Source organism: Polypterus senegalus, chromosome 7 (genome assembly GCF_016835505.1).
Source record: "Polypterus senegalus isolate Bchr_013 chromosome 7, ASM1683550v1, whole genome shotgun sequence".
Lineage (NCBI taxonomy): Eukaryota > Metazoa > Chordata > Cladistia > Polypteriformes > Polypteridae > Polypterus > Polypterus senegalus.
The window spans coordinates 11,534,440-11,548,694 of NC_053160.1; the positions used below are offsets into that span (position 1 = coordinate 11,534,440).

General features: G+C 41.1%; 1 protein-coding gene across 1 annotated transcript in view; it reads left to right on the forward strand.

Annotated features, from left to right (window-relative positions):
• dnah6 (dynein, axonemal, heavy chain 6) overlaps positions 1-14,255 on the forward strand; it is a 433,707-nt gene that overhangs the window by 171,933 nt on the left and 247,519 nt on the right. Inside the window, exons 32-34 of the mRNA XM_039758084.1 lie at positions 2,866-3,014; positions 5,766-5,873; positions 13,019-13,574. Coding sequence (XP_039614018.1) covers positions 2,866-3,014; positions 5,766-5,873; positions 13,019-13,574 — 813 coding nt within the window. The remainder of the gene's footprint in view (positions 1-2,865; positions 3,015-5,765; positions 5,874-13,018; positions 13,575-14,255) is intronic.

A 14,255-nucleotide genomic window follows, 5' to 3' on the forward strand; every position in this document is an offset into this window, starting at 1 on the left:
AGGTTTTTCAATAGCTTTTTCCCCGCCACAGTCAGACTGATGGCAAAACAAAATTATTGAATATGTGTAATAACCTCACACTACCTCACTTCACTAAATGACGAGTGAAAAATGTGCAATATTTTAACTGTGCAATACCTACAATATATTGTATTTATTTTGTGTAGATATTACCACCTTTCTGTGTAGTGCTGGTATAATTTGTATTGTTTATTATATTGTTTTACTGTTTTTACATTTTGTTAATGTTTTACTATGACTCAGACAGAGCTCTGCACAAGAATTCCAATGTGCTTTGACTGTTGGTTTTATGCACAAATGGCAAATAAAAGAACCTTGAACCAAAAGTTCAAGTTCAGAAAGTTTCACAGTGCCTGAAATAAAAAAAAGAAGTGGTCAAATATCAAAGTCGCAGTGAAAACGCAGTCAAAGCCCATCAACTGAAAAAACAAAATAGTCTGTATTGAAATTAAAGTCGAAATTTCTTCTTTAATCTCAGTTTATTTTGTCATTAAAGTATAACCTCATAAACATCAATGTTTAATTCACTAGATTTTCTCAACCCCCATTATAACTAGAGTAGCAGATTGAATGTTTCGTATTCTAAGTGTTCCCCAACCCAGTCATTAATCACTACATGCTTCTTAAATGAACTTTCTCTTACGCTGACTGGAGCGCGCAGGCAGTGATCGCCACACAGAATACATTACATTCATGAGATTACAGCTCTCTGAACATTTTAGAATATTAAGATGTATACTTGATATCATTTTCATGATGAAATACATTAAAGCATGTATTAAACACGTGGGGGCATGGTGGTGCCCCATCCAGGGATTGTTCCTGCCTCGTTCATGATACTTGCTGGGATGAGCATGACTCTGTATGCATGGATGGATGGACTGTTTCAAATGTTGATCCATGAGACAGTAGCTGTGTCACCCATTATGACTGAAAGTTTGTGTTCTATTACAGCTTTTACAATCATGAGGTCCTTGGCACATCACACTGGATTACCATGCAGTACACTCTGTAGTAGCCTGTAATTAAGAGTAGCAGCTAAGGCATTACATTATAAAATGCAGAATACAGTAATCCCTCCTCGATCGCAGGGGTTGCGTTCCAGAACCCCCCGCGATAGATGAAAATCCGCGAAGTAGAAACCATATGTTTGTATAGTTATTTTTATATATTTTAAGCCCTTATAAACTCTCCCACACTGTTAACAATATTAGAGCCTTCTAGACATGAAATAACACCCTTTAGTCAAAAGTTTAAACTGTGCTCCATGACAAGACAGAGATGACAGTTCTTTCTCACAATTAAAAGAATGCAAATAGATCTTCTTCTCTTCAGGAGCAGAGAATTTCAGAGAGAGAGAGAGCGCTCGCAAAGAAAAGCAAACAATCAAAAAATCAATACGTGTGCTTTTAAGTTTGCCGCGGCATTTTTTAGAGGAGCGTCAGTATCTTCTAAGCAAACAGCCCCTGTGCAAACAGCCCCTCTGCTCACATCTCCTCCGTCAGGCACAGAGAACGTCAGAGAGAGAGATCGAGAGAGAAAGCGAGATTAAAGCAAACAATCAAAAAATCAATAAGTGTGCTTTTGGAAGCACCGCGATAAAGCGGCTGGCATTTCTTAGAGGTGCGTTCGTATCCGCTAGACAAACAGCTTCTGTGCAAACAGCACCTCTGCTCACACCCCCTCCGTCAGGCACAGAGAATGTCAGAGAGGGTGAGAGAGAGGCAGAGACAAGCAAACAATCAAGCTAAGCGCGGGATGCATATCTTATAGCATTGAGGAGTTTTAGTTAATATGTAATACATGCTCTGATTGGGTAGCTTCTAAGCCATCCGCCAATAGTGTTCCTTGTATGAAATCAACTGGACAATCAAACTGAGGAAGCGTGTAGCATAAATTAAAAGACCCACTGTCCGCAGAAATCCGCGAAACAGCGAAAAATCCGTGATATATATTTAGATGTGCTTACATTTAAAATCCGCGATAGAGTGAAGCCGCGAAAGTCGAAGCTCGATATAGCGAGGGATTACTGTATTCACTTCATTCCCCACCGACTCCCTAAAAAAGCTCAACGTATCTGTTTAGGACCCACTAGTATTTCCTTTTTATTAACATTGGGAGCTCCGCCCCCTGCTCTCTTTGCTCGCCCACCCCCGGGTTTGGTTAACCGGATATACGATTTTAAGAGATTGTTATTTTCATGGCAATTGTTACATATGCATTATTTTTCAACTTCAGTAAAAACAATATTTGGAACTAACATTTCTTCAAGATCGTATTGAATTTTGATTCCGTGTTTGGACTTATATCGTGACAACGCAACGTATAACTGCCTGTGAGTGAATATTGTTTCTTTCTCTCTAATAAATAAACCGACTTTTTCGAATGTTTGTTCGTGCTTCTTTTTCTTCACTTAGCCATTGTCTTGTCATCTAGAACGTACAAAATTATTTGTCCTGATAAAATTTATAAGGGCTGAGAGCGCAGGAAGTGTGTCTGACAAAAGCATTCACACGACTGAGAGGTTAGATGACTGTGGTCTTGTTTGAAAAAGGTTATAAGTAGGGCACGACTTGAAAGAATCTCATGTTAAAAGTCTCCGTCTCACGGGACTTCATTCCAAAAAGTCTCTCTGAAAATCATGTCTCGTTTCCCATGATTTTTAAATTTATAATATAGAGATATAAGCAATGACAGTGTAACTTTTGATAGTGTTGGGTATGGGGAGGTGCTTTTGTATAGGAGAAGAGATGTGGCAGTTGTGCTAATAGTTTATTTTCTTAATTATATGACTTTTGTCAAGTACTTAATGTCATTTTTTTTATTCATATCTCACATTTTTAGGTCATTCTTTACTCAGAAGGTTTTGAATCCAGTAAAGTTTTGGCCAGGAAGATGACTCAGATGTACAAGCTGTGCAGTGAGCAGCTCTCCCAGCAAGATCATTATGACTTTGGAATGAGAGCAGTCAAGTCTGTGCTGGTAATGGCAGGGTAAGGAAATAAACGTCAAGTACTGATTTCGGAAATATTTTTATAGGGGGTTTCTTAGGGTTACCATATTTCCCCAAGCCAAATTAAATAAATCCCCGTTGGAGGTTTTTCTCCAAGTGCTGGAAGAGGAGAGCTTAGTCATCCCCCTTGGATTGAGTTTCTCTCTGTCTTAAGTGTTTTCCCCTTGCAGTTTTTATGTATAAGAAAGATGGGGTTAAAAGTTTGTAATTATATGTGCTGCATGCCATTTGAGAACCACTCGTCAACTGCATAGTCATTGCTGGTTCATCTGATGATATGGTAAGTAATAACTTTTTTAAAAAGTATGTGGATTGACAAAAAAAGTTAACTAGGTTGGGAACGATGGGCCGCAGTTTGAAGAACCTGGAAAAACTGACAGTTTTATGAAATCTGAAGGAAAGAAGGCATATGTGGGCAAATCTGGACATATTTTAACTAGTGTTTCTTAAACTGTTGAATCGACAAGGGTGGATCGACCACCAAGGTGTTCTGGGTGCTCACCCAGGGTCACATAAAATTCGATCTGGCTTTTATGTAAGTAACATATAAATGTTAATGTTTTGGGCACATGAACCGTCCTTCCATGCACCGTCCTTTGTATATAAGAGCCAGATCAAATGTTATTTACCTATTTACCTTTACTTATTTAATTTATTACTATTTACTTATTTATTTCCTATAGTGTAAAGCCACAAGTAGAGTGCCGAGCTTCCCACATACATATACAAAGTACAGCGATGGCAAAAGTGCATTCTTGCTCTGATGTAGAACCATCATCATGATCTGAGTTGACCTTTGTTATAGCATGTCTATGTGAAAACAGCAGTGTATGTGGGGTTTGGTTGGGATCGTGAACGCGGCTGAGAGAATAAAACTGAATAAAAAAAAAACAAAGCTAACCTTTACAAGTATTATAAATTACACCGGCTGTTACAGACTGGAATCAAATGTATGTTTTTATTCTAAAATAGTAAAAATACGAGCAGCTCACTTCTCAAAACGGACTCGTCCGGATTCAAACCTGTGAATGTTTTGATTACCAGTCAGCAGTTGATACTGTTGCGCCACCGAAGCAGTCATAGCAAATACGTGTCAATGTCGCACCCTAACAAAGGTTGTTTTTCTGCAGTTATATTTTTGAATAAAAACACACTTGTTCTGTTATATTTGTCCCTTTTGTGAAAGTGTTTATTTGATATTTGGAATTCAGGCTTCACACATTATACACGTCATGTTTACATTTTGTCAATTATTACTAAAACATTAAAAACGTTTCTGTTTTAATGATGTGTTTACATAGATCGTTGTAAACGCGTAACACACATGAAATGCAAGTGTTCTAAATTACGATATAGTATTTATAAAAGGTGTCATTTTGCTTGATTTCTCACTCTATACAACTCTAAGCAACTGACAGGCAGGTAAACAGACTTGAGCTGAGAAAACTGTGCGGGGTGGGGGGATGTGATAGCAGGCTGCTTGCTGTTTGCTGTTTATCAACACATTTACAGGACAAAAGACGCTGATGGAGAGGTGAGAAGTGTTTTAAGCTGGGACAGATCTATGAGTTTTTTCCTAGGCTCTGGTAATTCTAGTGTTAATATTGCCTAATTTTATTTATATATATATATATATATATATATTGTGGAGCCGACCCTGACACAGACAGGCGGACATGTTGTTGAATCACCACCACACGTATTTATTCACAATATTTACAAATAATTTGGTCACTCAGACCCAGAATAAAGTGCACAAACCCCAACAATCACAGTCCTGGCCACAAATGCCTTCTTCTCGGGCCGCCTCCACTCTCCTTTCTTGCCTTGTCCTTGTTCCACCCGACTCTAGCGCTGAATGAATGGAGACGGCCCCTTTTATGCAATCCCCGGATGAGCAGCAGGTGTTTCCCGGTGCCGGGTGCCGTTGTAAATCTTCCCCCCAGCACTTCCTGGCGTGGCGGAAGTGCTGGGGTAACAGGTCCCCAAGGCATTGGGGCGCCTCCTGGTGGTGACCACGGGCCCCTACAGGGTGGAGCTTCCATGCCCTGTACCCGTGGCCCCCAGAGCAACCAGGAAGGTGGCCCCCACGTGATCCAGGGTGGGCTTTGACCCTCTTCCGGTCCCTCACGGCGTCCCGGCCGGGTCGTTGCCCCTGGCATCCCTGACAATATATATATATATATATATATATATATATATATATATATATATATATATATTTATTTTTTTTCCTGTGAGTCTGTACTCATAGTTTGTTATGTTTCTGCTCCTGTATGCATCTGAATTTAATAAAAAGGATAGGGTTATTGGAGGAGGACAGTCCCGCAGGACCGAGGCACTGGCACACTCCTTCCATAAAAAATCTTTTAATTATTAAACATGCCACCATACTATTAAAACCACCCCCCCCCCATATGAAATTTAACTTTAAAATTATCCCTATATCAAAACAATAAATAGATTTTGTAAAAAAAAAAAATCTTAAAAGGTAAACGTAGAGGTCTAAAAACGGTTGTATACAATATTTAAAATACACACCCCTTTTTTGTTTATTCTGTCCTCCCTGGCCATTGGACCTTGGTTTTATTCTATGTTAATTACTGTTCCCTTATTTTAATTCTTATTTATTTTCTCTTTTCTTCATCATGTAAAGCACTTTGAGCTACATTATTTGTATGAAGATGTGCTATAGAAATAAATGTTGTGGTTGTTGTAATGCTTTTCCTAGATCCCTGAAGAGAGAAAACCCTCAACTGAGTGAAGATGTAGTTCTGATTCGGGCACTGCGCGATTCCAACCTGCCGAAGTTTCTTACAGATGATGCGCTGCTTTTTAGGTAGCTATCTTTAAATAATTTCAAATGTTTTTGTGTATGAATGTGTACAAGTTGTTTTTACTTTTATTGAGTTTCAAAGACTTAATCAAACAAAATGAGCACAATTAGACTTACAGCATGACTTCCTGAATGATCGAGACTTGGGTTTTACCAGAGGCAGATGTGGACGTTCACTGAGACTGCTGTTCTCCACTTTTAAAGACATGCATACTCTGTCACTATTTATCCATTTTGTTATGATGCTATACTTAAATCATTTAAATTCATTCATTTTCTGGTCGGATGAAACCAAAGTTGAACTATTTGGCCTCAGTTCTAAGTGTCGTGCCTGGAGGAAATCTGGCATCAGTCATCATCTGCGCAGTACCATTCCAGTGGTGAAGCACGTTGGTGACAGTATCGTGCTGTGGGGTCGTCTTTTAGACTGAAAGAGTAGACAGGGCTGAAGGAAAACTGAAATAAGCAAAGTGTAGAAATATCATTCATGAAGATCTGCTGCAGAGTCCTCTGGTCCTCAGAATAGGTGAAGGTTCACTTTCCAACAGTACAAAGTAAAGGAGTGGCTTGAAAACAATTCTAGGAATGTCCTTGAATGTCCCAACCTGATCGAACATGTCTACAGGGACCCGGACATACTGTAGCCATCCACAGATGGTCTCCATCCAACCTGACAGAGCTGGAGAGATTCTGTAGAGACATATGGTGGAAAAATCCCTAAATCCAGGTGTGCAAAGCTTATTACATCAATCTCTTTGCCTGAAACACTGCCAAAAATTTCTAAAATCTTCTTTTAACTTTTCCTTCCATTTAAAAATTATAAAGGCCACTGTGCTTGCTTAGGAAATCATTAATGCAGCAGAAGAAGTTTTCTCCAGAGGAGTGGAGGCTCTGAGTCTAGAGATCTGCAACGGCTATCAGAAGGTTGCCAGTTCGAATCCCATTAAACGGTAAAAGTGACTGTACTCCACTGAGCCCTTCAGCAAGACCCTTAACCAGAAATTGCTCCATCCTGGGTTTGACGTTAATCTGCATCCAGCCCTGCAAGTTCTTCCAACTTAAAGGGAAAATTTAGGGGTTGGTGGCAGGATTGGCACTCCAGCCACCATTAAAAAACCTCACCGTGTTCCAATGTGGTACTTGGGCCTCAATCCTGGTGGTTCGTTTTGCGGTGAGTGCAGCGACGCGCTATCAGCACCTGCTCCCAGCCTTTCACTGGATCTATGCCTCGACACAATCCCATCTCTATGTTCTGCAGAAGGTTCCTTTGACCTCATGGTGTTGTTTTTCCTCAATTCTGTGGAGACCTTCTATACACAGCGGTTTGTGCCTTTCCTAATCATGTCCAGTGAGCCGAATGGACCACAAGTGGACTAAAAACAAGGTGCAGAAACATCTCAGTGATGATGAATAGAATGGGACGCACCACAGCCAAATTTCCAAAGGGTCTGAAAACTTGTGTCTGTGAGATCCATCCATCCATCCATCCATTTTCTAACCCGCTGAATCTGAATACAGGGTCACGGGGGTCTGCTGGAGCCAATCCCAGCCAACACAGGGCACAAGGCAGGAACCAATCCTGGGCAGGGTGCCAACCCACCGCAGGACACACACAAACTCACCCACACACCAAGCACACACTAGGGCCAATTTAGAATCGGCAATCCACCTAACCTGCATGTCTTTGGATTGCCGGGAGGAAACCGGAGCGCCCGGAGGAAACCCACGCAGACACGGGGAGAACATGCAAACTCCACGCAGGGAGGACCCGGGAAGCGAACCCGGGTCTCCTAATATTTCAGGTTTTTTTTTTATTATTATTTTTAAAAACATTTGAAAGGAAATTCTAAAGTCCCTTTTTCTGTTTGTCATTCTGGGCTGTTGGGCGTTGCTTGATGAGGTAAATGAATGAACTGAAATGATTTCAACATAAGGCTGCAACATAACATAATGTGAACAAGTGAAGGGGTCTGAAGACTTCTTGAAGGCACAGTAAGTCCACTTAGCAGCTGTGATACAAAGCAGGGCATCAGCGAGCCCCAAGCCCCAACACAAACACACTAAGGGTCCCGGCTTCAAATGAAGGTGTGTTTATTACACCAAAATATACAATATCTCCACAAGTTAACAGAAGCACAGGTTTCTCTCGCCACAAACCAATTCTTCTCCCCAACTCCTCTGACCACTGCACTGCCCTCCTCCAGTTGAGTGCTACTCCACATTCTCCCAGCTCCGACTCATCTGGGTAAGAGAGTGCAGTCCCATTGATTACTTCCGGTGCCAGGGCAACTGCCCGATTGACGCACTTCCGGGTCACATGACAGTCCATTATAGCATGGAGCTTGTCTCCCTGCAGCGCCCTCTTGGGGCACCCACTGGGCTCTGATACCTGGGAGTAAAAAGCAGCCAGTGACATCTTTGCTTTCCAGTGGGCTGTCCATCCATCCCTTTTGATCCTTCCTTCTGGGTCTGATCCCTTTCTCCTCCCCCAGAGGGATGCCTATCTGCCTTTTTGGAGCCTCCCGTCCAGCTAAGGAACCATCCCCGCTTCTGGTCGGGATACCCATCCAGCCCAGGTGGCATCTACACAGCATGCGCATGTCCAGAACTTACAGTTTTACCAGATAAACACATGAAATTAATAGAAATGAATTTACAGAATAATATGGGTGTGCTTAGTGGCTTCTTCTCCTGCCTCATAGCTTTATGTGGCTGGAGTCCCTGTTTTATGTTCTTTTCATATCTCTGTGGCTTTTCCATTTTCCTCTCACATTACACAGTCATAGAAGTTTACATCAACAACATCTGCAGACTGGCTGTGCTTACATCTTGATAACTGATTACTCTTGGAAAAACTGGAGGGTCATCAGTCACCTGTGTTCCTAGTCCTCATTTTCTTTTTCTCTTTTTAGTGTTTATAATTCTTATCAATAGTTAAACTGACTGGAAATGGAGTCAATTTGAAGAGTGACAATGGGTGCGTACAGTACGAAATGTGCCCTGTGGTACACTGATGGCCTATTCAGGTTTTACTGATATTGTGTACCTTGTTCTGCTGGTACAGGCTAGGGCTCTTTGTAGGGCCATCATTTAACTAACTGGATTTGGTCATTGGATGAATGGATGAATTGATTTTTGGATGGATGAGTGTATGGATGGATGAAGCAACATGTGATCATCATTCTTAAGAATTGGATGAAATGGATAGAATACGATGGAACAGGAAATTTCTCCTCTAGGCCATGGATGGATGAAGTAACATAATGATCATCACTCTCATCAATCAAGATGATAAGGACTGAACTCAACAAAACATGAAGTTTCTTCTCTTGGTCAAGGATGGATGGATAGATGAAGCAACATGGTGATCGTCATTCTTAGCAATCAGATGAAAAGGAATGAATGAAAGAAACCAGGAAATGTCTCCTCCGCACCATGGATGGATGGTTAGATGAAGCAACACAGTGGTCATCACTCTTATCTATCTGGTCAAATGGACAAAACTTGATGAAACAGGAAATTTCTCCTCTTGGCCAAGGATGGATGGATGGTTAGATAAAGCAACACAGTGGTCATCACTCTTATCAATCTGGTGAAAAGGACTAAACTTGATCAAACAGAAAATTTCTCCTCGAGACCGAGGATGGATGGATGGATGGATGAAGCAGTATGGTGATCATCACTCTTAACAATCAAATGTAAATGACAGAACATAATGAAACAGGAAATTTCTCCTCTAGGCCTAGGATGGATGGATGAAGCAACACAGTGCTCATCACTCATATCAATCTGGTGAAAAGGACTAAACTTGATCAAACACGAAATTTCTCCTCAAGGCTGAGGATGGATGGATGGATGGATGGATGGATGGATGGATGGATGAAGCAATTAAGACGACAAGGACTGAACTCAACAAAACAAGAAATTTCTCCTCTTGGCCAAAGATGAATGGATGGATACATCATACTTAACAATCAGGTGAAAAGGACTGAATGAAAGAAAACAGGAAATTTCTCTTTCGCACCATGGATGGATGGTAGATGAAGCAACACGGTGGTCATCACTCATATCAATCTGGTGAAAAGGACCAAACTTGATCAAATAGAAAATTTCTCCTCGAGGCCGAGGATGGATGAAGCAACATGGTGATCATCATTCTTAACAATCAGGTGAAAAGGACTGAATGAAAGAAAACAGGAAATATCTCCTCCGCACCACGGATGGATGGTAGATGAAGCAACACAGTGGTCATCACTCATATCAATCTGGTGAAATGGACAAAACTTGATCAAACACGAAATTTCTCCTCAAGGCCAAGGATGGATGGATGGATGGATAGATGAAGGAACATGGTGATCTTCATTCTTAACAATCAGGTGAAAAGGACTGAATGAAAGAAAACAGGAAATATCTCCTCCGCACCACGGATGAATGGTTAGATGAAGCATCATGGTGATCATCACTCTTAACAATCAAATGTAAATGACAGAACATAATAAAACAGGAAATTTCTCCTCTAGGCCTAGAATGGATGGATGAAGTAACATAATGATCATCACTCTTATCAATCAAGACGACAAGGACTGAACTCAACAAAACAAGAAATTTCTCCTCTTGTCCAAGGATGAATGGATGGATGGATGGATAGATAAAGCAACATGGTGATCATCATTCTTAACAATCAGGTGAAAAGGACTGAATGAAAGAAAACAGGAAATTTCTCTTCCGCACAATGGATGGATGGCTAGATGAAGCAACACAGTGGTCATCACTCTAAACAATCAGATGAAAAGGACAGAACACGACGAAACAGGAAATGTCTCCACTTGGCCAGTTCTGAAGATATGCAGGGGTGAGGGGGTGCAATATAAATAGAAAAAAAGAGCAACAGATAGCCAGCCAGACATAAACAATTTCAAGGTCCTGGTATTTACTACATGCTAAGTAGTAAACCTGAGGAAATGGAAGTTTATTTTAAAAGGATGTGCAAGGTCCATTTAAGATTATTCAGACAGTAAATCAAGTGTAGTTCATTTATCATAAGGAATTAAAATGTACAACTGCTGGAAAGCCATTTTCTTGATACTTTTAGATACTGGGCCTTTAGAAAGTATTCAGACCCCCTCTAACTTTTTCACATTTTGCGATCTTACAACCTTGTGTTAAGATCAATGCCTTATTTGATACTGCAGAATAACAAAGCAAAGGCAGGATTTTAGAAACTCTTGCAAATGTATTAACAATAAAAAAAAATGGAACTATCCCATCGATACAAGTTTTCAGACCCTTTGCTATGACACTTGAAGTTTGGCTCAGCAGCATCCGCTTCTATTGTTAATCGTTGAGATGTTTCTGCACCCTGTTTGAAGTCCATTCTACTGACTGGACTGATTAGGAGAGACGCACACCTGCCAATAGAAACCCCCCAGCTGAGCGAAAACTGAGCCAAGAGGTAAAAAAAAAAATGTCTTCAGATCTTCGAGACACAATTGTGTCGAGGCACAGATCTGGGGAAAGCTACAAAACAATTCCTGCAGCATTGAAGGTTCCCATGAGCACAGTGGCCTTTATAATTCTTAAATGGAAGATGTTTGGAACAGCCAAGAATTTTGCTAGAGCTGGCTAACAGGCTGGAATGACCAGTTACGGGAGAAGGGCATTGGTAAGAGAGGGTCACAAAGAACCCCATGGTCACTCTGACTGAGCTCCAGAGAATTTGTGTTGAAATACGAGAAACTGGGAAAGGTATTAATGTATTAAGTATTAACAGTTCCAAGGAGCACAGTTATTAGTTACAACTTTGTTTGTCCCCAGGGGGGTATTTGACATTTTGCTGTTGGTAGAACAAAGCTTTTCTTGACACACTTCTGCTGAATGATTCATTGGCTAAAAGTCTTCAGTGTTGGTGTGTCACAGAGAAGATGTGCAGCATTAGATAGATAGATAGATAGATAGATAGATAGATAGATAGATAGATAGAAAAGGTGCTATATACCTGATAGATAGATAGATAGATAGATAGATAGATAGATACTTTATTAATCCCAAGGGGAAATTCACATAATCCAGCAGCAGTATACTGATACAAAGAAACAATGATCAGCGAAAAAGAGATTATTCATAATGGCACTCATTTTCATTTTCATTCTTTCTCTCCTCCACTATGACCTCCAAGGAGTCCAGAGTGAGTCCCGTCACTGAGCCTGTCCTTTTCAATAGCTTGGTAATTTGGTGCGCCTCACCTGAAGTGATGTTACACCACACTGGCCATCACAGAGTTGTAGAAGATGTGAAGGATGTTATGACCCTTCATTATGCATTCTACAGTTGTATTGCTGTTGGAATAAAGGAGGCCTCATAGTGTCACACTATAGGAACAAATTTGAGGACACCTGGACTAGATGTTGTCATGTTTCAGCCTGCATTTTCTCCTCTGGCTGGTGTTCGCAGTTGTGTTTTATGTCTACATTATTTCATTTTGTATTATTTATTTATGTTAACGTTTCTTTTGTTTATAATGTACCTTTTCCTGTGTGTGTTTTGGGAAAAGGGTGTGGCCTAGATAATGACCCTTGGGTTTTGCGGGTGGCTATCTAAGGGGTTGGGGCCACCAGCTAATCACCGTATTGTTCCTGGCAGTTCATTAAATGCACTTGGGTGTGGAGTGTTTTGTGTTTCTTTGCTTTTGCTATTGTTTTGTGCTTTTCTGGATTTTGAACCCTTGCTGTGTTTTTGACCTCTCCTCTGGATTTCGTCTTGGGATTGTGTTTTGAGCCTCTGCTCTGTTTTTGACCATGCTTCTGGATTCAGCATTGAGGCTTTGTTTGCGGTGTATTCTCTTGCCTTTCAGACAATTCCTTTGTTCTCCTTGGAGCTTTGGGGTTTACACAGCCTTTTTGCTGAAATAACCCCTTTATTTTGATAAAGATTTATTTAAGATCTTGGGTATCTAGTCGGGTATTTGACGGTGTGTATCCCCCCCCCCTCTAGTGGGCAACTTTGGAAAGTGTTTTGGTACCTGTCTTTTCAGGACACCCCGGCTCACTACAGATGCTATCTCAGTACAGTTGCCAATTTATTTATATGCAGTTGAAGGAATACGTTCCTGATAAAACGTTAACTTTATTTTCTTTCTCTCCTACTTTCAGTGGAATTCTTTCAGACCTGTTTCCGGGAGTCACTATTCCAGATCACGATTATGGTGTTTTCCAGTCAACTATTGTGGACGTCATGATTAAGCAGGGTTTGCAGCCTGTCTCAACAATGATCCACAAAGTAATTCAACTCTTCGAGACGATGATTGTCCGCCATGGAGTCATGCTGGTTGGTCCTACTGGAGGTGGAAAAACAACCGTTTTGAACATCCTCGGAGACACTTTAGGTGCTTTACATGAAGCTGGTGAAGAAAACCCATATTATCTACCGGTGAAGACCTACATATTAAACCCCAAGTCAATTACTATGGGAGAGCTGTACGGTGAGGTCAACAATTTGACGATGGAATGGAGAGATGGGCTGATGGGACTTAGTGTCCGTGCAGCAGTCAATGATACATCAGATGACCATAAATGGATTGTTTGTGATGGCCCTGTGGATGCCCTCTGGATTGAGAACATGAATACAGTGCTGGATGATAACAAAATGCTTTGTCTTGCCAACAGTGAAAGAATCAAATTAACACCGTCCATCCACATGGTCTTTGAGGTAAGAATGTATGAACAGGCCGAAAGATGTTGTAACTAGTAGAGGGCATGGCAGCATCCCAGGTTCAAATAAAAGGTTTATTATAATAAATCACCTTAACAAAAGGCTTCTACATAATAATAACCACAACACAAGCCCAACTCTCTTCTTCCCTTTTCTCCCACACCTCCCTTTGTCCTTTTCCACCTGACTCCAACTGACCTGGATGAAGTACAGCAGCTTCCTTTATATCAGACCCAACAGTATTTCATTGTATCCAGGGAGCACTTCCAGGTCAGGTGAAACCTCCCCGTGATAACAGAACCTGTCTCCAACAGCTCCCTCTAGTGGAACCATAAAACTACAGCTCCCATGAAGCCCTGCGGGTGTCCAAATGGGAAGCATGCCAGAGAAATGTCACCACCTAGTGTACTGGGGGAGCACATGACCCAGGGAAGCAGTCTCCCTCCATATATCCATTATAATGGCCAGCTTGGTTAGTGGTACGTTTCCTGGCCTGGATGCTCATCCACCCAAATCCTTCCATTGAAAAGGCCTCCCGGCCAGGTTGGGGACCATTTATCCCGGCCGAAATGCCAGCCAACCCATGTCATCTATTACACTTAATTAAGAGAACACTATGAATTTATCTTGTGTTTATTGGAATCTGCTATCTGTGGTATAGAAACCAGAAGAATGAAG